General features: G+C 36.7%; 1 protein-coding gene across 2 annotated transcripts in view; it reads left to right on the top strand.

Moving 5' to 3' along the window:
* LOC128987662 (uncharacterized) overlaps positions 1 to 27,305 on the top strand; it is an 80,245-nt gene that overhangs the window by 5,145 nt on the left and 47,795 nt on the right. For both annotated transcript variants that reach the window (XM_054408630.1, XM_054408631.1), the window contains exon 2: positions 2,624 to 2,718. In XM_054408630.1, coding sequence (XP_054264605.1) covers positions 2,624 to 2,718 — 95 coding nt within the window. The remainder of the gene's footprint in view (positions 1 to 2,623; positions 2,719 to 27,305) is intronic.

Raw genomic sequence — 27,305 nt, forward strand, 5'->3', positions numbered from 1 at the left:
AATATACGACTCCAACGGAAGGAAAACCAAGATATAAAAAAAGAAACACTGTTAATTTTAAGTAAAAAACAAATAATTTAGTATACAGAAGCTTTGTTGTATGCCTAACGGTTACGGAGAAAATAAAAAAGTGTACATTTAAAATGACCATGTTGTTCTTATGGAGAATAAATAAAGTGTTAAAGTTTGCTTGTCTATGGAAATATTATAGTGAAATTTGGAAATGTTGGCCATATTGAAAAAAAAACCGATTTCCGAGACTCCGATTTTATTTGACTTTTAGTATATTATTTCACACACTTATTGGAAATGTAAACCATTAAAAAATCTTTTAAAGCAATTTTTTTAAGGTTAAGGGGTTTTATTTTATATCTTGCCTAGACTAAATTTGATCTAAGTGGAGTTTAAAAACAGCTGATTAACAACAGTATTACCAAAATATATCTGTTAGCATTATACATGTAAATCTTTTTATAAACTACTTGTGAACTATTACAAAATAAAAGAATTGAATGAGCGTAAAAAAAGTATTGAAACAAATTCTATTACTTGACTCAACACAGAATTCGCTTATGACAAATATGTGTGTGTTTTTATCTGTGGAGACGATACAGGCCACGATGAATTGTTATCCAAACGTACCAACTAACAATTAATATATGGTAATTTTCAGAATTCCCATAAGAATTACATAGTTTTCTTTATAATTATCCCACCACCACTTAAGATAATTTAATTATTAAAAATACTAAATTGCATATATTTTTTAAGGATTTACAACATGGGTATAGCACAGACTAGGGATAAAAAGTTTTGTTCCCTATGGTGACCAATATTGAAATAAGTTATTTACTACTAACAACTTAAGGCAGATTTTTACCTATTTTTAACCCTATACAACACGTTTACTGCATATTATTTATCTTAAATCATGAATAGTTTATAGATAATACAGTTTCAAAGGTTTGTACCAAATTCGGTCTAAATTGGACGTTGAGAAGAAAAGTTACAGAGAAAATAGTAAGGTTGATTATTTTTTCAAATTTTTGGACGCCATATTGGAAAAACCCAATTTCCGACACTCCGATTTTATTAGACTTTTAGTATGTAATTTAACATACTTTTTGGAAATGAAAACCGTCAAAAAAACTTTTAGAGCAATTTTTGTAGGGTTAAGGTGTTTTTTTCATATCTTGACTAGACTATAGTTCCATAGCTTATATTTAACCAGCTGTTAGTTAAAACAAATTATATTGCTCTAAAACAAATCGAAGATTACAAAGATTGCTTTAAAAAATATTTTGAACATCCTAGTATTTTACTATGTATATTTAATTAATCTGTCATCCTCTTACAGAAGAATTGATCGTATCAATGATTAGCATTACACATAGTATAAATAAGTCAACGCTAAGTATGTCTTTACATTTTTATCCAAATGCTGAATTTGTGACACAAAAGCTGAATGTTTACAGCTGTTATGTTAAGCAAATTATTTTATGCCGAAAGCTAGTTTAGAATCTTAGCGTCGGCTGCTAGACTTTTTAAAAATTAAAACTTAATTTCTAAAAAACTGGGACCCAAAACTAAAATTATGGCTTCGGCATTCCCTAGTTCTCAAAATTATCTTTCTTTCAACACAAAAATCATGTAAATCCGTCGAGTGGTTGATTCAGAATCGTGAAATAAAAAAACACTGTTTCGTTTTAATATTATAGATTTCACTATTTCTTGCCAATATCTCCAATATAAGTTATAATGCCATTTGCTTAACAATGCAGCTGTAACGCAAATTAAGCATTTGGATACTAATGACATACGTAGGGGTGGCTTATTTTGTACTGTAATGCTATAATCATTGATAAGTTCATTTATTCGGTAATAGGATGTTAGATTATTTAAATAAACATTAAATGCATTACTAGTTACTTTACAAATTATAAATAATGTTACAGAATCTTCAGGTCGAATTATATTCTTCCCTTGTGTAGCAACACAAAAGATATAGCATTTTAAATTAAAAAAAAAATAATTTAAAGGAAATATACAGAGCAAATCAAAATTATGTGTCTGTAATATCAATAACGTATTGTATAAATATAGATACTAGAATCGATATCAGAATTTAGGAATCAAAACCTTTGACTGGAATGAGATAGAAACCATCGAAAGGAATAATATGTACCAAAACCATCATAACCAAAACTGTTCTTTATTATATGATTAGTTTCGCAGCTTTGGATGAAATGAAAATCCTTTATTTCAACAGGCAAAGTTATTGGATGCGTTGGTAATGCTTGAAGGATATACAAACTTACATTAAAATGTTGTATCTAAAAAAAAAATCTTTACAAAAACAATCAAAAAGTAATATTGATCAAAATTTGAGATCTGCATACAAAATCTACCTTTTAAATGTATTTTTAGTGTCCTGTAAATTTCCTGGCCTCTCTGTTATTCTATTTCAGGAAGAAGGAATCTTTACTCCTAAAATTGGGACTATATATTGTGCATGAACCCCCTAAGGTGAGAGCAGCATTAACCAATTTATTGACTTAAAATTTTGGAAAACCATAAAATAATTCATCTTCCACAAAAAGTGTGTCAACCTGTTTATTTTCAGTCGAAGACATTTGTATGAGGTTGAAGGCCCTGGAAGACTTTCTTGAAGACCAAGAAAAACGTAAAACATCATCGAGACACTCACAATGTAAGAAAGTAAGTTGGCATTTTCAATCCTTAATAAATTAACTTTAAAATTCGGACTTGGAAATCACGTTTTTTTTATGCTATTATAGATAATAATCTACTTACGTATCACGTATGCCAGTAGGTGTCAATTATTAATACTTGAATTATGCTGTACATGTTTCAAGCCTAAATACGGCTCATCTTCAGCAGCATTTTTCTATGTACAATTTTCACATCGAGAGATGATTGTCGACTATATACAGACCACATATACACACAAACACAGAACGTTTTAGCATGCTATTTTTATTATTTACATGTGTTTTTGTAGCGTACGCTCGTTTAAACAATACCCGACCGGACGACATTTGTAGGCCTACTGAGAGAGGTACTATAGAGGTTTTTTTTTAGCTAAATATTATGAAAGATTTGCATAAAGCTCAGTTTTTATTTTAAGTGAACACAATACATACAACAGTATAAAAGGTTCTGTTAAAGGACTTTGTCACTATACAAATAAATAGTTTATTGCCGCCAACTCTTCTGAAGGATATGTATATGAACTTTGATTTTGTATGTTATATGAATTAATAGTCTGTCAGGATACACCTTTTCCTGGAAGAAAGCTACCAAATATTATTAGAGTCTTATTATTATCAGAACTTTGTGAACTCATAACCAAACTTAATCAATGGTAAATTGTGATGATTAAAAACGAAAATGATTAAAAAGTATCTGCACGTTCTGGCAGTAAACGGTTGCGTTTTGCCTCATTCCCTATTAGTTCTGCTACTGAAAACAGCCTTTTACTGTAGACATTGCTGTAAGGAGATGATGGATAAATCTTAAGGGTCCTTGGAGCCTAGGAGTTCTAACTCGTAAAAAAATTAAAGAACTACAAAGAAATTTAATTTCTAATCACAAAGTTTACTAGATATTTAAATTTAAAATCACTCTGGTGTTTGAAAAATATTTTGAGATGGTAAATAACTCTTCAACGGCTGTTTGAAATTAACAAAATTAACATTGCCCTTATGGCGGGCAAATCCAAGATGGCCGTTAGCTTCCATGGACTGAATTGGAGAACAATTCAAAACTACATAGAACATTATAATCTCACAGTATACCAGATATTTAAATTATAATCACTTTGGTGTTTGAAAAATGTTTTAGACGATGAATAACTCTTCCACAGCTGTTTGAAATCATCCAAGCCAAGATGGCTGCCACCTTTCAAGGATTCTTAACTAGTCTTGATAGAATCGATAACTGTTAGGCGTTAGTTGACCACCACTCGAAAGGGTCTCCTTTTCGAACCAGACGAACAGATTTACCTCAGTTGCTCTAGAATTTTTTCCCTCCTCATTTGCACAATATTGGTCCGCTTCTGTTGCGATTTTTTCAAAGCAGTCCCAAAAACTAATGGTTATATCAACTGTTTATGTGCAATACTTCCTTTTTACTAAACGACTGATATACAACTGAAATTATGGTGCAATTAGTCTTAATGGACTTACCCGTCACTATATCCAAGAGACAAGTAGTGACTTGTCTGAGTCATAGCTAAACCTAAACATAAAAGCGCTCACTACTCAATACTCATAACGTCTAATAGAGGTTATGCTTTCGTTTATTATCTCTCATTGCCACTGATTGTGATACTACAACTTATTGTTCCAACCGCTCACTCAATGTATAATCAATTAAATTGGCCTTAACAGCTGATAAGCTGGCGTTCAAAACATTACAATTTTACTTCTTCTCTCAATCCTTAATAGCCCAGTCACTTTAGGTAAGAACCTAGACATGAAAGATGTAAAGCTGATTTTTTGCATGGTGATAGTATATAATAGGAAAGGTGTTTTCTGAAAGTTCCCTGAATTTCCCCCCCTTGCTTCCCCTTAAACCCCCCCCCCCTCCCCCGAAACACCAGGTTGAAAGTGTAGTGTTTAACTAAATCACCTATATCTTTTGATGTAAACGAGCTATCAGCATAATTGTTTTTTCTTTGAACTCCCCGTTAAATTTACTTTAATAAAATAACCTTACACGTAGCATTATCTCTATTGGGTGGGATTTTATATGTGATACAAAATAAATATTATTTTATTTAAAACGTGAAGTTGTAGATTAAGCCAAACGTCGGTTTTGCAGAAGGTAGTACGTCAATGTAACAACACTTTTTACCTGTTTGATGAGCTTTCCAAAAATGTATAACAATATATATTTTAATTTAAATTGTTACCGAATGAAGCCATTTAAATCCATGCTTCAAACAGCCACAAAGCGCATTTAGCGTACCATTCCAACTTGTCCAGTAAATATCTATTCTATATACAGGGTTAGTAAAAAGTGTGGAGACCCCCTGTAAATTTTTTTAACGGCCCATACTAAAAAAACTAAACTCGGCACACCTTTATGGCATGTTATGAAGTACTTTTTGGGAATAACCGCCACTTGATGATCATCCCCAAAATGGGGGATTTTAGGGGAAACTCTAAAATTTCAAATTTTAAGCCCCATTGAGTGACCCCTCATTTTGAAGGTCCTGGTAAAAGAAAGCCAACAACGCAAATTAGAGGTATCTACCTCAATCCAGTAAAACATGGCAGCCAATTGAAATTCTCAGAAGTTAAATTTAACTTACAGCTTTTCAAGTCTGGAGACCCCCTGTAAATTTTGTAACGGCTCACACTAGGAAAACTAAACTCTACACACCTTTTTGGCATGTTATGAAGTACTTTTGAAGCCTAATAGCCACTTGGTTACCAAACCCAAAATGGGGGATTTTTGGGGGAAACTCAAAAACTTTAAATGATAAGCCCCATCGAGTGACCCCTCATTTTGAAGATCATAATAAAAGAAAACTAGCAAACTAGAGGTCTCTATCTTAACACAGTAAAATATGGCAGCCAATTTAATATTAAATTGCAAGTTATTTCTGATTTCTAAAGATTTCAATCAGCTTCCATTTTTTACTGGATTGAGATAGAAACCTCTAGTTTGCGTTGTTAGTTTTCTTTGACCAGGACCTTCAAAATGAGGGGCCACTCAATGGGGCTTAACATTTAAAATGTGGTTTTTAAAGGGTTGTTTGAGTTTCCCCCAAAATCCCCCATTTTGGGGATGTACACCAAGTGGTGGTTATGCCCAAAAAGTACTTCATAACATGCCATAAAGGTGTGCCCAGTTTATTTTTTCTAGTATGGGCCGTTAAAAAAATAACAGGGGGTCTCCACACTTTTTACTAACCCTGTATAATTCAGTTTTAAAAATATTTGTACAACTAAATCTAGAGTTCTACTGGACCTATTTTATAATTATTGTGTCGTTGAAAAGCTTAATTCATGTAAATTTGCAAATAATTATGAAAGTTTGTTTTTGTTATGATTTATGGTGAAAAAAAATGTTTTCCATAAGAAATACATTGAAAACTGTGTTTTTCACACGTTTTATTTGGGTGCGACTTTTGGCTACTTATTTTGAGTATTTCCAAAAAGTGCATGGTACCAATTTGTAGGAAATGTTATTCTCTTTCAGAATATCACCTTCCACTCTGGTGGATTTCCTCACCATTTAAAAGTTATTTGCTAAAAGGCTAAGCAACCTCTGAATTTATAGTAATGATAAAATACTGAGTAAGGGATATTTTCGTTAAACTTTGTACAACTAAATCTAGACTTCTACTAGACCGATTTTGTTAATTAATGGGTCATTGGAAAGCCTAATTCATGTAGATTTGCAAATAATTATGAAAGTGTGATTTTATCAAATATTTGTGGTGAAAGTTTCTTTTTTCAAGTTTCTGTTTTCAAGTTTCTATTTGTAGCCAGCTTTTGCCTGCCTTTATTAAGAATTTTCAAAAAATGCATGGTAGTTATTTGTAGTAAATTGTATTCTCTTTCAGAATATCACATCCACTTTGGTAGATTTTCCCTCCATTTAAAAGTTATTGGTAATAAGCTAAGTGATCTACAAATTTTAAGTGGTGAGAAAATACTAATTTTTTTTTTTTTTTAACTTTGTACAACTAAATTGATTGTATAAATGATTGTATAAAGCATTGATTGTATAAATTCACTCCCACCCTTCATTGACGAAGGAACTGACGATGATGAGGGAAAAGAAAGTTGATATGCACTGTATTGTTTATGCCTTACTTAAGTGTTTTTTAACATTAGGCTAATTAAACCTGTTGAGCATATATTTGCCTTTTCTTATAACTACCGATTACTTAATTTTGAATCCTTGTGAGTAATTATTTTCTTACTATTTTTGTAATTCAGTGTTCTTATTTTTCTTGTAAAACATTCACACAGGGTGTGTAAACAATAAATAAATAAAAAGTAATCATTTAGTAATATTTACTGAACAATTTGGAATGATGTGCTAAGTGAAGCATGGATTTAAATAGCTTCATTCGGTAACAACTTAAATTAAAATATATATTGTTATACATTTTTGGAAAGCTCATAAAATGGGTAAAAAGTTTTGTTTCAAACACATTGACGTACGACCTACTGCAAAAACCAGGGTTTGACCTAATCTACAATTTTATGTAAAAAAAATAATATTTTTTGTTATATCACAGATATAAACCCACCCAATAGAGATAATGCTACATGTAAGGTTATTTTATTAAAGTAAATTTTACGGGGAGTTCAAAGAAAAAATAATTATGCTGATAGCTCGTTTACATAAAAAGATATAGGTGATTTAGTAAAACACTACACTTTCAACCTGGTGTTTTGGGGGAGGGGGGGGGTTTTAAGGGGAAGCAAGGGGGGGAAATTCGGGGAACTTTCAGAAAACACCCTTCCTATCATACACTATCACCATGCAAAAAATCAGCTTTACATCTTTCATGTCTTTGTTGGCCTTGATTTTTAACTTAAGTTACTGGGCTATAAAAGTAAATCTCAATCTTAAATTGGTCCAAACTTGTACCTATCCAATAGTCAATGCTTGAACTATAAAGTAACAAAACTACTGTTAAGTAATTAAACAATATTTTTATATAAGTGAATCTTTCCAACTATGAGATCTGAATTGGAAAGGCTAGTTTAAGAAACGACTATTAAATCATTAATTCTAAATATTTTAATTGTTTATTTTCAGAAAGACGAAACAAATACTCATGTTGAAAATGAACCTGTTCCAACAGCTGTGGGGGTTTGATCTAATCTAAAAACTCGATATTTGCTATTGTAAAAGTAGTAATAATCTGATAACTAAGCCAAAACTTCATAATGAAATAAACCTGTATCTGTAGCCATTATACCTCTTCATTGTTTAATGTTCTATCCTACTTCTTTTACCATTACTACCAGGTTATAATTTTTTCTCTTAAATTTTTATTCGTATCAAACGATTGCCGGCAGAAATTGTTTATGTTGCAAAAACACATCCAGTAAAAATAGTCATTAGTGCATTGTGAAGTTGTGCCATGGATGTTATTGCTTATTTCAAAAGATTTACTCAAACATTTGCTTTGTCTTACTGTTTGTCTTATTCCGACTTCCTGCCAAATATTTCTCTTAATCTTCAATAATTTAACTCATGTAAGAAACGTGTGTACTAGCATTGACTATAAGATAGAGCCTATAAGATTCAGTACTACAAAAATAAACATTTCTTCTAAAACTAGTTGTTCTAGATTTTTATTTAAATTTAAGTTTGTTAAGAGAGCTACTCTTTAAGTTTACCTCTGTAAAAATGTAATTTTCTCTCTTAGTTTTTGATTTCATGAGAGTTTACATGATTTGAAAAAAATAGCTTCCAATAAGTTGACATAAATAAGTTGATTGAAGCTCTTTATTGCGGGAATTAACGTCTGGTGAATTAATGTGTTCAGTATTTTTTTCAGTTATAAGTTGTTTTTTTTAGATGAATTTTCGACAATCACTAATAGATTTTATTTATGTGGTAAACTCGTGACCTTCTAGGACCTGACATTATGACTAGCCTGAAGTAATGTGTAAAACAGTTCCGGACTCGAACCTAGCGTCCTAGGATGTTGGTGGGACATGAAGAATATGTTTTCAGTCACCTCTCATAAACACCGCACTTACACATCAGAGATGTTTTGAAAGGGGGAGGGAATCACTGACTGTAAACCCCTTTGTACGTGATACAGAGGTCTGTGGTCAGAGATTTAGTAAATTAAAATCTTGTTTAGTCAGTTTTTCCGTCCAACCGATCTTCTATTTCATTTGATTTATTTTTCTGATCAAAGGTTTTTAAAGGTTTTTCATGATATTCATCATGTATTTATATATTATACAAAAGTTTTCTTTATGCTTATATGCAAGAAATCCAAGAAGGTAACAATAAAATGTTAAGGTAATCTATTCACATTTTTCACTCTAATAACACATTTTGAACTGTATGATTCGTATCAAATAATATTACAAAGCATCATGTTTATTCCGAACAGAGTTAAGTACATTACTTGCAGGAGGAAATGCCACACGAGTAGGCAATAAATATAAAAGCAGTTTACATGTAAAGTAGACTGAGTTTTCTCCGTTTTCGAAAGGGATTTACTCGTTTACAACACTTTATATTCCTTGTCAGAAACAGTTGAACCATTCGAAAATTCCCAAGCGAAAATATCATAGCTCTGCCCCTAACGTCATCCAGGAAGGAATGTTAAGGGAACATAATACAAGAACAGATATTAGTACTTACATTTCACTATACGCTCGTAAAGCTACGTGTTAACTTAACATGTAAAAGGTATTACTTCTTTCTTAAAATTAATTTGTTATATTTTTCGTTTCAGATATTAAAAACGGAATTTCTAGCAATAATTGTTGACATGTCGCAAAATTTATACTCTCACCTGAAATGTGAATGTTGACAATTCGCCGGAAGTGGGCTTCTCACATTTCATTATAATATATATTTCAATGCAAATAATATATATTAACGACTGTCAATGACTACTTTTTTCCTCACTACGTGCAGAAAGTAACAATTTTCCAATAAGGCCTGATACTAAAAAAAGTGAAAGTTTAGATGTATGGATGTATGGATGGATGTATGTTTGTGACAAGTGAACGCAAAAAATACTGGTCGGATCGGGCTGAAATTCGGCATGATGATAGCTCATATTCCCGATTAACATATAGGCATATTTTTATCCCAAAAATCCTTCCGGGCTCCGCCCCAGTGGCTCTGGAGTTTCCCATGTTAAACTTATGAGAAATGGAATTAATGAATCTTAACAGCTGTTTCAATTAAACAAGTTGGTTCTGTTCTATGATGTTCAATAGCATTAAAGTTACAAGGATTACCAACAGGGTGCAGCACTAGCACTATTATTTCTTTTAGATTTATGACAACAGCTAATTTGCAACCAAAAGGTGAGTGAGCGTAGCGAACGAACTTCAACCTGGAGGCGAGTGAGCGTAGCGAACGAGCTGACCTGAAGGAAAGTGAGCGCAGCGAACGAGCTCCAACCTAAAGGTGAGTGAGCGTAGCGAACGAGCTCCAATCTAAAGGTGAGTGAGCGTAGCGAACGAACTTCAACCAGGACGTGATTGAGCCATGCAAACGAGATCATCTTGAAAATTAAGAAGTTAAACGGGGCAAAGCCCGCGGGTTACAGCTAGTTTTAGAATAAAGGGAAACCGATCAGCTGTTTTCCTTTATGCACGCTAGTGTTTCTTTACCTTTAATTGTTATGATTCAAATCAGCTTGTTTCACTGTTGATCTACAATCTAAATGTAAACGAAAATTTAGCATAACCTATAGTTCCATTTCATTTTCCGGCTTTGCTTCAAACATGAAACTTGAGCACGCACATAATAACCATCCACTATCAGTATTAGAAATGAGAATACTGATGGTTGTTTTGTAAAAGTGGGAGCGGCAAAATGATCTGACGGTTTTCTTTGTCGCCCTGTCGAGCGAATGAGTGGCGTAGGGTGGTGGGAATAGGGGCGTTACAAAGCCAACGTGTGAACATTTTTAGTAGCCACGGAGCCGTGGGTTAGCTGAGCAACATGTATTTGTAGTAGAAGTGTTTTAAAAGTGGAAATTCCTGTGTAGCTGTTCAGTACACGTTTCAATGTGGGTCCAAGGTGAAAAGTCTCAACTCAAAAAACCATTTTGCAGTGAGTAGGTAACTTCAGAGCCACTAGTTCAGCATTGAAAAAAGCCAACAGGCTGTCCAAGTCCAAGGTCAGCCCGGACGCTAGAGAACGTTGAGAGAGTAAGAGAAGCTGTGGAAGTTAGTTCTCAGTGGCCTAAACGTTAATAAGCTGCAGCTCTGTACTTGTCTTGCCGCTCGGTAGAAGAGTATTACAATACGACCTGCATTTCCAGTCATACAAAATGGCAATTGTGCAACAGTTGAAACCCAGAGATGCAAAGCGCATCTCTTTTTCAGAACAAGTAGTAATTGATTTTCTTACATGTAACAAAATTTTCATTATGATCGACGAATCACACTTTCAACCACAACATACAGTCTTCCTCACCCTCTTTAGTTTCACACCACATAGTCATCAGATTTTAGTTTCAATGCTGAACTAGTAGCTCTAAAGTTACCCACCCACAGCAAAATGGTGTTTCGAGTTGGGACTTTTCTTCTTTGACCCACATTGAAACGTGTACTGAACAGCTACACAGGAATTTCCAGTTTTAAAAACACTTCTACTACAAATACATGTTGCTCAGCTATCCTACGGCACCATGGCTACTACAAATGTTCACACGTTGGCTTTGTAACGCCCCTATTCCCACCACCCTACGCCAGTCATTCGCTCGACAGGGTGGCAAAGAAAACCGTCAGATCATTTTGCCGCTCCCTGTAAATTTTGGGTCAATAAAGATATATCTTAATTTAATAATCTAAAAACTCTGTAGTATTCAAACTAAAATTGAACTAAAAAACAAAGATGAATTGTGTATTTTCGATTCGAAATACCAGTCAGAATATGGACACCTTGAACAGGTTTGGTAAAAGAGAAAAACATTTCAAATTGGTTTGTTATTAGCTATTTTCATATATTGGGGTTGCCACCTAGGCCTTCAAACTTGTTAGTTTATAACCCAAACTCTTCACTTTAATTTCTTCCTACCATTCGCGCAAAACATGGATTACTTTTTTTACTTGGTTACCGTTAGAGTGAGCTTCCCACCCCCCCCCCCCTTGAGGGGAAACTTATGGAAAATCAGCAAACTTTACACAAAAAGATGTTCACACTCTTGTCTTAGTTCTAATTTTAAATAACTAATACAATAGTACCTCTCTACTAATGCAGAGCTACTTTCAATAAACAAGCTTAATTGATGTAGGTAGCTCATCGGTAAGATTCCTGTTCATTTTATGCAAAAAGCGCAAACAAAGACCCTCTCCTTTCTTTCCATGTTGCAGCTCTTTCGCCTGTCTCTATTATTTCCCTTCATAGAACGACCAATCTGGGCATTTCGATTAGTTCTCCATTGGGTTGGAAACTATTGCTTACACTTTTCCTCTTTTGCGTGTAATATGAGCAGCAATCATTTATGTTACTAAAATGTATGGATAGTACATCGATTGTCATTTTCTGCATGTAGTTCAGTTTAACACTATAGTTAATACTGATAAAATACATGTATTGACTCCAGACACGGAATATATAGTGGAATTCCAATCAAATTGTAAAGTAAGAAAATTTAAAAAGTTTTTAATGTCCGATTTGCCTAGGGAGTGGTAGAGTTTGTCTCTTATTTTTAGGTTAAAGTTTACTGCCTAAGCTTTAAACCTCTGGTTATAATACCACATGACTAGGGTGAAAATATATACTTTTGTTAATTGACGCGAATGTGGCTTGACAAAAACTAAATTTTAAATTTCATAACGTCCGTCAATTTTAGAGAGGTAATGACGTCAAAGAAAAGGCCCAAGCTGCATAATGTGCTAAGGGCAGTCGTCACTACCGCATACTTTAGTAAAATAAATATTTTTTACACTATAGAACTTTTACATTTTGAAGGACCCTTTCCTATCAGTGTTTTAGCCATTCAATGCCAAATATCCCTATATTAAACTAGTGATTGTCAAAACTTTACCAATATAACGTCAAAATTGTAGCCTAGGGTGGATAACGTATAATATATATGCATACTTTAAGGCTACAACGTTTGTGCAAAACATCATTGCTTCAACCTCTGGATTTACAAACATTTTTCTTCACTACCCTCGGCCGGATGTTTATGGCTCACCGGATTTAGCTGCGTGTATTTGTGCGGTAATATATCATCCGTCTCCACGTATGTTGACATAACGTATGTATACGGGGATTTCAAGGTATACAAAGTTATTGCTTTCTTAGGTTGTTTATTATATGTATGCTTAGGTGATTTAGGATTCGTTTACTCCGTGTTTAATCTAGGTTGCTGAGGTTGCAACACCTTGAGGTTAGCAGGTATAGTGCTTGAATATTAGAAACAGTTATTTTTTGGGTATGAAACTAGGCACAATTAATTGTCCTCGATCATGGGGGTTTTGATGAAAATGAGCCTGGCTAAACGATCAGCTGATTTTAGTCAATGGTAAATTTGTCATTCTTTTATCATTGGTCACTCCTCTTTGCCAAAAATCGTACCTGCTACACGTTGATGGGTTTGTGTCATATTAAATATTTTGTTTACACTTCTTATCGTAATATAAACGATACTAAGTTTTACCTGCTCGGTACATAATGGGGTACTTTAGAGGTTTTGTCAAAACTTTTTCAAATTATTATGGCAAACAATTTCTACGATGATGGTTGTGAAATTAAATTACTATTCAATTCCACATGAACAATAAATATGCATCCTCTTCATCTATCTTCAAATAGATGTTGTGCAGAGTACATTTATGTATTCATAATACTATATAATATGTATTCAATATAATTGACAATTCATTTATTCATAATACTTTCATAATATAAAATAAGATTGCTATGATATAATACTTTAAACAGACAGAGAAATAATACTACAGATCCGCCATCAACGAAAACGAGACAGATATCTTGTTACCTTTACCCGGCTGTCTTCACTTTAGCACTATAAATTATCTACTGTACTTTATCAATGTTACGTTGGATATAAAAATAGGTCAAAAACCCTTACGAAATATATTTCCCTTGCATAACACTATTTCTTCATAAATAGTAAGTCAGCAATTTACCTTTATGCCGAGAAATTAGTGTTGATTAAATATAAAGACTTAATATTAGTGAAATGGTTAGATATATCTTTTTTTCAATAATAAAATTAGTTTATAATATTAATAAATTACAAAGGTGGTCCAAAAAATGTAATATACCAGTTTAAATACTTTTAAACATGATTTATTTTTTACTAACGATAAAAGGCAAAATCATATAGAAAGGCGTTGTATGTAACACTTTAAGCCCCAACTATTCATGAGAGTAATTTTGAAGAGGTCAAGTTACATTTCATCTTATTGTCAGCTTCTTCATTTTTTATCCTTGGCCATCATTTTGTATCCCTTCCCTTCACATTATAGGGCTCTGTGCTCTAGCCTAGAATAGTTTTTCACATTACTTCAGGCTAAGGGAGAGGTAAAATTATCGCAAAGCTAAAATGCGTTGGTCATTAGCGGGATTTGAACAACAGACCTCTACCATTAGACTAGCTCCAGCCACTAGTATCTTACTAGTACAACATGCACTAAAATACTTTTTTAATAATTTGTTACTTTCATTGAACACTACCTCGTTTAGTATCTTAGAAACTTTCTAATGAAAATAAACTAATTTGAAAGTAATGAGATGTACAAGAGAAGACAGCCATTGCCACAGAACGACCAGCTCGGCTGTGTCAAGCAGGTGTAATGTCTGTTTTAATGTGACATTGTATGTGTCTTTGGCGGCAAGTTTCATACATAACGCGGGAAAGTTACATTCCATCTCCTTTACATTTCAATTTGGATATTGCTTGCGACAAAGTTGGAACAGATTTTCTCTCACTTTTGTCTCACCGTGTTACTTTTAAATTTAAGTTTCTCGTGTAAGGCTTGTTCGTTTAGTGCATTTCCAAATATTTGAAATATAGCTGTTGAATTTTAATTTTAAATACATAAACTCCATAACAGTCACATAAAACATGTTAAGCACATCACAGAGCAACTTAAAAATATATATATTTATATATTTTAAAGGTATTTTTAAAGGTTTGTTTATAGTAGTTTACGCAACGATCTTGCAAAGATATTGTTAACGACAAGAGCCTTTAAGGTACAAGCCTTGTTGAGTACCTTAAAAACTTTTATGATTGCCGTAAAGACTATTTACGTGAGTTACGTACACTACTTTAGCTACGACTGTTTTTTTAATCACTACTCATAGCTTCTAAGAGAGGTTATGTTTTCGTTCATAGCCTCTCATTGCCACTGACAGTGATGCAACGAATCATTGCGATAAACACTAACTGCACCGATTATTAACAATTAAATTGATTTTAACAGCTAATTATTTTAAGTAAGTAAACAATACTGTTAAGTGAATCTTTTCAATTCCAAGAACTGAACTGTGAAACGACTAGTTAAAAAAAAAAAAAAAAAAAAACGGGCGTAGGTAAAAATAGCTTACCGTTAAAGCTTACCGTAAAAATAGCCCTGTCCGTTAATTTTGCATTACATATGTACAGCATAACTATATTAATAGAAAAAGATTTTCAGATCTATGAAGTAGGATATTGTTAGAATTACAACGGAAAGCTAGTAAAATTGTAGTTTTTTACATGAGAAAAGTCCTACTCAGTACTTTCAGACTCTCGAAGAAAGAGGAGAGAAAGAAAAAGAAGAAAGGTAGTTATCCGATCTCAAAACAATATTTTGGGATGTTTTATTTTTTTTTTGTAAACTGTTTTAAGTTCTTTGAAGATAATAAACAAACGTTGGAAAGCAATGAATATAAGAGTTAAATGACTGGGAAATGATCATTTGGAAGATCTAACATAACTTATTCAAGGGTGGTGAACTGGAAAATTGTAAAGGGAAAGAGATTGTTTTCTCTCCTATAACACCATGTCAGGGTTTGATTAATTTACTTTTATAGTAACGAACAGATCCACACCTACCACCCTTCTAGAGATGAATTAGTTTTAATAGAACAGTCTACAATTTTAAAATTTACTTTTAACTTACTTGTTCTCTAATATGAATCACGTATTAGTTAATATGGGCAGTGGCAACAAAATCGTAGCTTAACGTTTGAAGATACGGTGATAAATTATTATAGCGATGCATTTGAAACCTAACTTCAGCTTGATTCTAATATCATTATCGGCAAAATAAATCCTCTAAAAGATATCAATCCTTCTTTCTCGAATGCTTGAAATGTATTCCAGTTTAACCGATATCTCAATGCATAAATCAACGTCGGAGGATTCAGGTCCAGAGGTTTATTGAGATAACTTGATTCACGGCTGCCGTAAAACTTCTAGGGATCGTTATTTATTTGGAAAACATCATTCAATTATCTTACAAATATCTGTAGAAGTGGGGGTTAAGTGAACTTGGCCGATTTAATTTGTTTCTAATTTGGTGTACTGTAATGTTAGTTTGATTTGATTACAGGGTTTTTGACCCGTATTAAGACTTATTATAGTGCTGGCTTTCAATTTTTACGGTCTCCTGTTTAATTCTTAGCAAGTTCGTTTGAAAAGGGCCAAAAATTCAATTTGTCACAGAGCTTATCAATTAATTATGCTATCTAACAAGGTCAACATTCGATAGGAACAATTACAGAGCGTCAAAAATTGAATCTCGTTGAAACACAAATATTATTAAAAGAAGAAAAACTCGTGAGAGATGGACTGCATGGGTTGAAACGATGTGCGAGAAGTTAATTGTTATCATAAAACCACAGAACTATGATGTAAATAAAAATAATTAGCAAAAAATACTGTGTCTTACGATGTACTTTAATAATTACTCCTACCATGGGCATTTATTCCTAAGAAAGGGGTATTTGGCTTCTCAAACCACAAACTTTTTTTCTGCATCATTTATCACATACTCAGTGTTATAATTAGTTTCAAGACTATTTCACTTGAACCAACCTTTCTGAAAAAATCTACAGCTTTCCGACGATTTCTAACAAAAAACTCAATAACCTATCACCAAAGCAAATACGTTTTCCCAAGAGCGATATTTTATAATCTTCCACCAACAATCTTGATATTCTTCAACGAGACGAAGAGATGCATTTTTAATTTGGTATCCACCGATGAGCATAAACACAATCTCAGTGGTAAATATTTAAACGTCGAGATTGGTCCAAAGTTAATATTCACCAGACCTCATTACACAAGAGGGGGTAGAAAGGGGGTTGGAGGGAAGGTAAGAGGGGTAGTAAGGCAATAACCGAGACGAAACTCTTAATTTTCTTAGAAAACTTTATAAAACCACTCGGCCTCGAAGTATATCTCCACTTGTAACAGGTTAGAACGTGAAAATTACGACTTGTGCCTACTCAACTTTGTGTTTAAATAAGGGTGTAGCATAGAGCACAAGGGCCTAGATTTTTTAGGATTTTTTGAGAGGATAGCAGGCTTACCTGAATGGGAAAGAGTCCAAAATAGCACAGGAAACACAAAACAAAACTTTACACTATATACACAAAACATTAGAATATTTCACTGTCACTGACAGCATTTTCAACTAAGGAAGAGAGAGTTTTCTAGATGTCCAAAATGGTGGCCAGTGAGTTGTTGAGTCAGTGTTGCCAATAGTATGAATTCAGGACATCTAGAAAACTCTCTCTTCCTTAGTTGAAAATGCTGTCAGTGACAGTGAAATATTCTAATGTTTTGTGTATATAGTGTAGAGTTTTGTTTTGTGTTTCCTGTGCCAGTCTGGACTCTTTTCCATTTATGTTTAAATAATATTTCAACAGATATATTGAAAGCTCTTCAGATCCAAATTTGCATTTTTAAAATTTAAAATCCTATGTTGTACATGTGAATCCTTCTCACAACTCTTTAGTATCAACGAACCTTTATTGCTTAGGTAAAACATGGTATGACAGAAAATCAAAAGGTCAGCTGGTATTTCACTTCTCAGATATGTATCTATTAAAATAACCTTAATTACTGTACATGCAGAACGAGATTTTAAGGAGCAAACTTGTAATGGCAAATATACAAAACCTATCAAACAGTGTCTACATTTACTTTATTTAGGCTACATTTTGAAAAGCATATTACATTTGTTTTGTCTTACACGCAGTTGATTATAGCTAGGTTTTTGGTTTATATAATGAACTGCCCTAAGTGGTTTTACAATGCAGTAGCTTAAAATAGTATTACGAGTACGGTAAACAGATTTTGGACGTGCGACATACAATATTGTTTACCATACTACTTTTAAGGTATCCTAACAATAAAATAAAAAAATACCCCCGCCGCAGCAAATCTGCAGACTAAGCGAATTTCAACTTGTCTGATTACATTTTTACTCAAATATTTCCATAAATAAGACATATTTATTCCCTATTTAAATAACATTAGATTTAACGAGTGCTTAGGTTTGCTGCTACGGGGAAGGTAAAAAGTGTTTTTTGACCATACGTGAATAGTATGGGAGGAAATAAATAAATTTGCCAAATTTTATCAATGTATATCCATAAACAAGTAAACTACAACAATTTTTATTTTCTCCATAAGAACAACATGGGAATTTTAAATTTACAATTTTTTGGAATTTTCCCCGTAACCATTAGGCGCATTATAACGGTTCAATATACTAAATTATTTGTTTTTTTAAGCTCTACAAAATAGTTTAGAAAGAAATTGCAAAATTTTATGTTTTTTGGGTCAAAAATGGGAAAAACCCATTTTTACCCCATAAAAGCCCCCATAAACCCCCGTTCCCATGGTCCGATCATGCTGGTTCGCGAACTCGTTTGAATAAACGTAGGTTTACACGTTTGTACCAAATTTCATCAAAATCGGATAATTTTTGCTCGAGTTATCGCGCTAACGGACATATATATATATATATATATATATATATATATATATATATATATATGTCCGTTAGCACGATAACTCGAGCAAAAATGATCCGATTTTGAGCTTAAAAAAAAAAGATTTCAGTACATTGATGCGTTATTATGCACCTAATAGTTGTAAAAAATTGTAAATTTAAAATTCTCGTGTTATTCTTATGGAGAATAAGTAAATTTTTGTAGTTTGCTTGTTTATGAACATATTTTGATCAAATTTGAAAAATGCATCTATTTCTTACTAAACTATTAACATAAAAAAAGAAGTTTTTTACCCTCCCTGTTGCAGCAAACCTAAGTACTCGTTAAACTGATTATATTTAAACAGGGAATAAATGTGATATTTTTAAGGAAACCTTTTAGCGTAAATCCAATCAGACAAATGGAAATTTGCTTAGTCTGCAGGTTTGCTGCGGTGGGGGTATTTACTCGTTTCTTAGCAAAAGCATACATTGCTGTCGCGTGGATGGTTTATAAATAATTTGATTTATGTGCAATTGGTGCAATATTATAGTAAAGCATATTTACGCCGTAACACTTTTTTCAATTTAAGAATTTAACAGCCATATTTTGGGCTAAATGCTTAACATGACGTTAGCGTCGTTAGCCAAGTAACTTCCTAATTCATCTCACAGATTCGTTTTGGAAGATTGTTAATAACATTTGTAACTTTCCAAATCACCGTTCAACCCCCGTGCGGTACCGGGTTAGAATAGCACCGCAGCCTTCTCGGGCTTGTCGTAAGAGGCGACTAAAAGGGTGACCGACGAACTCACTGGGAGTCCGTGGGAGTGCCCCTGTTGTGTTGCAGGGGTTGATGTGTGCTCTACACTGCCGATGGGTATTCTTAGTGGGTCGTGAGAAGCCAGCCACTTCGGTCCTTGGTCAGGGAGTGCGGCATGGATGTAGAGGTCGGGCTCTGCATTGTGACGGGCGACCCCCGGCACGTCAGGTATCCGGTGCTGGGCAAACGGAGGTCAGGCCCCGGGGAACTGGGGTAGGGGTTTTTGTCCCCGAGGGTATATCCGTTCCTGACTGATTCCGGGCCGCTCCTTGCCGCACGATGCGCTGGAATAAACACGATGGCTTTAAATAAAACCCCTCATAACACATTTTTGATTAAGAGCTCAAATGAGCCAGAAAAGACATTGGAAGTGGAGCGGAACGCTTTTGTCCGTAGCTCCAAGGTGCAGCGGTCGCCACCACCGAAAAACGTGAGGACATCTCCCCCACCTGCCACCTTCAAATGCACTAAGGAGTCCCCCCATTTAGGAGCTCTTTCGGCAAGTGGAGCTGGGAACGGTGCGGAAAACGTCGGAGATGTAGGTGTCGAGCTGGTGTTGCCAGCAACTCTCCCTCACTCTGCCAGTTCTGCTGTAGGGATGCCGGAGGAGCCATTCAAAGCACCGCTGAGGTCGGAAGGCTCTGAGATGGTACTTCTGCGTCAGGAATATCTTGACGCAGAGAGTGACATTGAAACCCGGCTCCAAGACATGGAAGCTACGATCAAGGCTATGCTGGACACCTTCCGGACCCAGAAAGCCGTAAATCAAGTGGTCAAAAACGGTATGGCCAAACTGGAGGATGACCTTGGCTTCGTTTTTGCCTGCCGGGTGGTGAGTAAGGCAGCCATGGAGAAGATTGCCGAGAAGGTTGTGTCTCTGTCTGACGAAAGAACACTGCCTTCTAAGAAACGTAAAAGGCCTTCCACATCGGACAGTCCTCAAAAAAGAGAAGAAGGCGTCCAAACCAAAAGGACCACGGTAAAGGCCAAGGCGACTCAGACTGACCTATTGTCTGCTGTGCCCAGATCCTTTTCGGACATAGCTGCAGCTCCTGCAAAGAGCCAACAACCACAGCTACCTACGACCCCCCTTCAGGAAAGTTCCCGAAAGGGGTCAGTCGTAGAGACACCTGGGGCCGCGTGGGAAAAACGTCGTTCCCGAAAGGAGAAGAGGCAGTTGAGGCGGGCGGAGGTCGCCTCTTTAAAGAATGTGGCAGTGAAGGCACAGCCGACCGGCGTGGCCCAAACTGGGCCCGGCTCGGTCTCTGCTCCGAAAAAGTCCCGGCCAAAAAAGCCCAGGACCGAGGCAATCCTGGTCAAGCCCTCAGGGGGGAGATCTTTCGCCGAGGTCTTGGGTGCAATTAAGGCCGGGGCTAAGCCAGAGCAGACCGATACGGTTGTACGGTCGATTAGACGAACCCGGGACGGGGACCTTCTCCTTGAACTGGGTAAGTCGAAAGACAAAGCAGCCTTTACTGCCGAACTGAAGGCAGCTGTTGAAGGCCAGGGCACCGTCCGTGCCCTTGAACCAAAGACATCAGTCGAGGTTCGAGACATTGATTGTGTGTCGACGGAGGTTGATGTTGTTGAGGCCCTGAAGAAAGCTGTCCCCGAGCTTGGCGGGCAAACGGCTTTCCTTAAGGTGTGGCTCACAAAACCGAACAGGAGTCAGCAGCGGATGGCGGTTGCCGAAATGGCAGACGCACATGCCACGAAGGTGCTGGGACTCCAGCATCTGAGAGTCGGCTGGGTCAACTGCAGGCTCAGACGGAGAGTGGAAGTGAAGAGGTGTTTTAAATGCCTCTGTTTCGGCCATTCCTCCCGAAACTGCAAGGGACCCGACCGAAGCAAGAACTGCCTTCGGTGCGGGGAGGTCGGTCACGTCCGTAAGGACTGCCAAGTCGAGTCCTGTTTCCTTTGCAAAGAAAATGGGCTCGCTGACAAACACTTGAAGCATATAGCTGGGTCTGGACAGTGTAGTGTATTCAAATCTGCACTACAGCAAGCGAAAGTCCTTTCACGAAGATAAGAATCCTTCAGTGCAATCTTGAGCGATCCAGGACGGCTGACGCACTTCTATGTCAGCTTGCCCTAGAACACGATGTCGACGCGCTCTTAGTCAGCGAACAGTACCAGTACCGTGATAGGGACCCATCTTTTTGGTTCCCTGATAGTCTTGGTACTGCTGCATTCTGGGCGCGTAATGCAGCGAAAGTACAAGTACGGGGTCACGCGAAGGGCCGAGGTTTCGTTTGGGTTCGGTGCCGGGATGTCACTTACTTTAGTGTCTACCTCACTCCCAACGAGGCCATCCGTCAATTTCGTGAGAAGATAGACCGCCTGGAAGAGAGCGTGCGCAATACCACAGGACACGTCGTCGTGGGTGGGGATTTTAATGCTAGGGCTGTCGAGTGGGGAATGACCCTCACCAATTCCCGGGGCAAGTACATTCTGGACTTTGCTGCCAGAGCCGGACTCGTTGTCGTCAACGAGGGAAACACGCCAACTTTCCGGCGCCCTGGGATGCGGGGAACGATCCCAGACATAACCCTTGCATCTGAGTCCCTTTTGCCAAGGATCAGAGCCTGGAGAGTTCTGGAGGATTACACGGGCAGTGACCACCAGTACATTATTTTTGATGTCCTGGATAGTCATCAGAGACAAGTAGCCGCGTTTCGTCAAGTGCCCGTTCGATGGAATATTAAAAAATTGGACGTGGCAAAATTCAATGAAGCCATCTTACGAGGAACACCGGTGGTTCCCCCCGCAACTAGCGTGGCTCATGCAGAGGTGTTAGTTACATCCATGATGGGACTAATCGTCTCCGCTTGCGATGAGTCTATGCCTCGCGGAAGATCCCGGTGCAACAAGCGACCTGTGTACTGGTGGACTGCCGAGATTGCGGAATTGCGTCGGTCAGCATTGAGAGCCAGAAGACTTGCTACCAGGGCCAGAGAACCTGTAGACAGACGTCGTAAGTCGGATGCTTACAGAGTGTCTAGGAGGTCTCTTCGTCGAGCCATCAACCGGAGTAAACGTTGTTGCTGGGAGACATTAAGGGACGATATCGATTCCAATCCGTGGGGCTTGGGTTACAAACTGGTAACCAAGAAACTTGGCACCCACTCTCCACCTTCCGTCATGGATGGGGCCACTATGGAGAGGATAGTCGAGTCCCTTTTCCCGGCTCACACGTTGCGCCCACTGCGGGATTTCGGAAGGGTGGATGACGTACCACTTTTCAGTCTTGGAGAGGTGGAGGCGGCCGTCCTATCCCTGAAGAACAATAAGGCTCCTGGACCCGATGGGGTACCCGGCGAAGTTCTCAAAAAGGTTTTGACTATTAACCCCTTGATCCTTTTGCGCATGAACAATGCCTGCCTAGTCGAAGGAGTTTTCCCTTCGTGCTGGAAAACAGCTAGGCTTGTGCTTGTTGGGAAGGGGAAGGGAGACCCAGACCTGCCATCCTCTTACAGACCTCTGTGTATGTTGGATACGGCTGGAAAAGTCCTCGAGAAGTTGATACGTTCCCGACTGAATTCAGCCGTGGTCGCTGCGGGGGACCTGTCCCCTCGGCAGTATGGATTCAGGATGGGGCGATCTACGGTTGACGCTGTTGAAGAGGTGAAGCAAGCCGTGATGAGAGCTGAGGATTTTAACCACTACTCTCGAAGGGTTGTGCTGCTCGTCACTCTCGATGTGCGAAACGCATTTAATTCGGCGAGGTGGTGCGATATGCTGGATGCTCTGGAGAACACCTTCCACGTCCCGGCATACCTCATGCGTATCATAGAGGATTATCTCCGGTTCCGCCTCCTCTTGTATGACACTACAGAGGGCCCACGGACGATGAGTGTCACTTCCGGTGCTGCCCAAGGTTCCATACTCGGCCCGGACCTCTGGAATGTCGCGTATGACAGCCTCCTGAGGTCTGAAATGCCTGAGGAAACTGTTTTGGTTGGGTACGCGGACGACGTTGCAGTTTTGATAGCTGCACGTAGCGTTGAGCTGGCTCAGCTAAAGCTGAACCGAGTTATGCGTACTATAAACGCATGGATGACAGACCACGGTCTCTCGCTTGCTTTGAGCAAAACTGAGATCGTGATATTAACAAAAAAACGGATTGACACCATCGTGCCGTTGAGGGTAGGGGCCGTTGAAGTCCAGACCGTTCGTTCTGCAAAGTACCTTGGGATTATGGTGGACAGCAAGCTTAGCTGGCGGGATCAGATTTTCCGTACGGCGGACAAGGCCGCTAGGGTGGTCTCCTCTCTTAGCCGGTTGATGGCCAATGTCGGAGGGCCTCGGTCCAGCCGCAGAAGGCTGTTAATGTCTTCTGTCCAGTCCGTACTCTTGTACGGTGCTGAGGTGTGGGCAGACGCTCTAAATAAGGAGGTATATAGGATGCGGCTTGCCCGAGTGCAGCGTCAGGCAGCACTAAGAGTTGCATCCGCCTACCGAACAGTGTCCGAACCCGCCGTCCTGGTGGTTGCTGGAGTCATCCCCGTCAAACTTTTGGCGGCGGAGAGAAAAGCAATTTATCAGCGCCGTGGGGAGGACCAGGCACGAACAGAGGAACGCACCCGCACCTACCAGCTGTGGCAAGAGAGCTGGGAACAGGAGACTCGGGGACGCTGGACCAGGCGACTGATAAAGCAAGTCCAACCTTGGGTTAATCGGCGGTGCGGAGAGGTGGACTTCTACCTCACCCAATTTCTGACGGGTCACGGCTTTTTCCGGTCGTACCTGTTCAGGATGGGCAAAGCCGTGTCACCCGATTGCATATACTGCCCAGGCATTCCCGATGACGTGGAACATACCTTTTTCCACTGCCAGCGTTGGGAAAGGCCCCGCCTGGAGGCTCAACAGTTAGTAGGACTGCTGTCGGTGGACACGGTCATACCGATGATGACGGAGGGTGAGGACAATTGGACCTGTGTGTCACATTACATCCAGGGCATTCTCCGCGCCAAGAAGCTCGACCTTGACCGGGATGCGGTGTAGGTCATAAAGTATCCAAATGCCATAAACGGTGAGAGCCCTGAGGGCTTAGGTAACATGTTGGCCTGACTTGAAGTAATGTGACAAACAATTCCAGGTCTGTGTCCAACAGAGTAGATGGGGTTTTTTAGTGAGTAGTCTGCGATAGATTCAGGAGTCTCACACTACAGGCTGGCTACCTGTGTGCGTAAAAGCATTTTCCCTCCTCTCCCTTAAAAAAAAAATAAAAAAAAAAATCACCGTTCAAAGCCTACGGGATCCTCAAATAGCTAAAGAAACAAAATATATTACTTTTTCACGATACAGTTTCTTAACTTTCATTCAAAGTTACAAAAACGTATCCTAAATGACAAAAGGTACTGTGACAACTAGTTGTGAAACTGAAGTGGTACACAACTTGTTAGTAGGAAACGCACCAAACCCTTATATTTTTGAATTACCAAACAAATCTATTGTTAAAAACATCTTTACTGTACTATTTCACTTTTACATTGTATAGAGGGAGCATTATTTATGTTCAAAAATTTCACTTTTATAAATTAGCAATAAATTATTTACCGATATGAATTACATCTACATGGCTGAAATTACAACTATGGCCGAATAGTACCATTCCTAATATCATTACTTTATATATCATTTTGTTATGCGCATAATTTTCTAGTTATAACATGAATCTTGGCTATTACCATCAGGCTACTTAGTATTAATAAGCTTATTGATAATTCTGTAACATTAGTGTAAATAAATACAAAAATGAATAGACTCAGCTTGTACCAAATTGAATGAGCTCACGATTATAGTTTTTTCAAACTGTATCCTTGTGCCAAACCTGCAATAAAATAACATAACCTTAAGTTAAAACAAATTTTGAGCCATTTTCCCAATTGAAACTTGCGTTAAAAAATGATTATTACAAAAACTTAAACGTTACTCAATTTCCCTGGTAACCAAGGTGCTGTTAAAATACCTGTTAGATCTTAAGGTAATAAGGTGAAGTATCCCTTTCCTTAAAACCAATTGGAGACGCACCAAGTGATTCGGTTTCCAAAAGATAACCCGCGCACATTGAGTAGAAAGCTATTCAATGACCTGAAAATGGAAACGGATTTCTTTTGTCCTATCACGACCTGAACTTATTATTTACAATAATCTTTACATTTTTGAACGAATATCTTATAAAGCCAAAATTATTTCCCAAGGGGTCAAAACTCATTTGTGGACGCTTCGTTCGCTTATTCTTGTGATTCGCTTAAATGTTTATATTAAATTTGCATTTCTTTCAAAATTTATAAAGTACAAAAACTTTTACCACTATCTGAGAACCTTTTTAAGATAGTTAAACAACTGAAACATCACATTAAAAACTGATTTAAGTGAAATAAAATTAAATTGAAACTTTTAGACGCAAACTACTCGTATTTAATTGTTTTATCGTACAATTGAAATAAGATAGAGTGTGATGATTCTAAAGAAAAAAATTTTGAAAATGATTGAATGTGCGGAAGTTTTATATTATGAATAAAAATTTACATATACCATAACGGTGGGTATTCTAATTTCACATTTCGTAACAAAATATGATGATTTCATAGTTTTTGAATTACCTTGCTTGGTTCAATTATTTTTATTAAAATAGATGGTAAAGCGAATTGTACTTTCCTATCCAAAATTTAAACCGGTGACTCGAAATAATATTTTTATCGTGTTATAATTCTGTTTACTCTCTGGTGACGAAAAATAAACCAAGTTGTTATTTACATAAACGAGGCGCTTTTGATATATTGGCTGATTTTATAATCCCTTGAGAAATCTACTGCGTCAACCAACGATAACTTTTAACGATTTTAAAAGCTGGAAAAATTAATTTTATGTTGAAAAAAAGAATAATAAAAAATCAGATCAAATCAAACGTGGCATTTAGTTTACAGCGATAAAACTTACATTTTTTAAGCCATGTGCAATACTTTCGTTATAAGAAAGCTGATTGAGGCTATTGGCAAAGTATCTGTTCAATAGATATATTTATTGAGTACATGTGTAGTTTTAAATGTCTTGAGAAAAAATATCAATGCAACTGACTAGAACCAAATGTAATAATAATCATATATATTTAAAGAAAAGTAAAGCTATACTAGTAAAGGGATTTGAGTGTTTTTTTTTTAGATAAATGTCATAATTTACTTTCTTATTAAACTGGAAAATAATCACCACCAAACATCTGAAATGTACTATTTTTCGCAGATTTCCCTTTGCAATATTTTTGTCTAGTTATTTTTTAATTTATTAGACGGACAACTTACAGAAGCTACTTTATATTTGCAAGACAAAGCCATTTTCCTTTTCCAACTACATATAGTATAAGATTGATAATTACTGCCTGAAATTATTGAAATGAAGCATTAAGATATATTTCCACTGCTAACGTTGTCCTTCACCCAAAGAAAGATTTCACCCCTGATTTCTCCAGGGAAGGTTACAACAATAAGCCAATTGAAAAGTTACTCAGCCAGCACTGGTTTTCATTTCAAGACTATTTTATACTTACAATAATACATTTATTCTATTTTATTATTTTAAGTAATATGATTCGTATGATAGAAATTGGGACGAATAAGGTACATGAATGCCATGAAAATTTACTTAAAACATATTAAGTTTGGACCACTTTAATATCAACATACAAACTATTTCACAAAACGAAACCAGATCATTATCAAAGTATGAGTAAAATTGTATGAGCTAAAACAGGTTTCATTTCGATTGTAGATGACATAAAAACATTACAGAGCTTTTTTAAATATAAAAT

Source organism: Macrosteles quadrilineatus, unplaced genomic scaffold (genome assembly GCF_028750875.1).
Source record: "Macrosteles quadrilineatus isolate MER2022 unplaced genomic scaffold, UCM_ALF_1.0 Scaffold_2__2_contigs__length_208266976, whole genome shotgun sequence".
Taxonomy (NCBI): Eukaryota; Metazoa; Arthropoda; class Insecta; order Hemiptera; family Cicadellidae; genus Macrosteles; species Macrosteles quadrilineatus.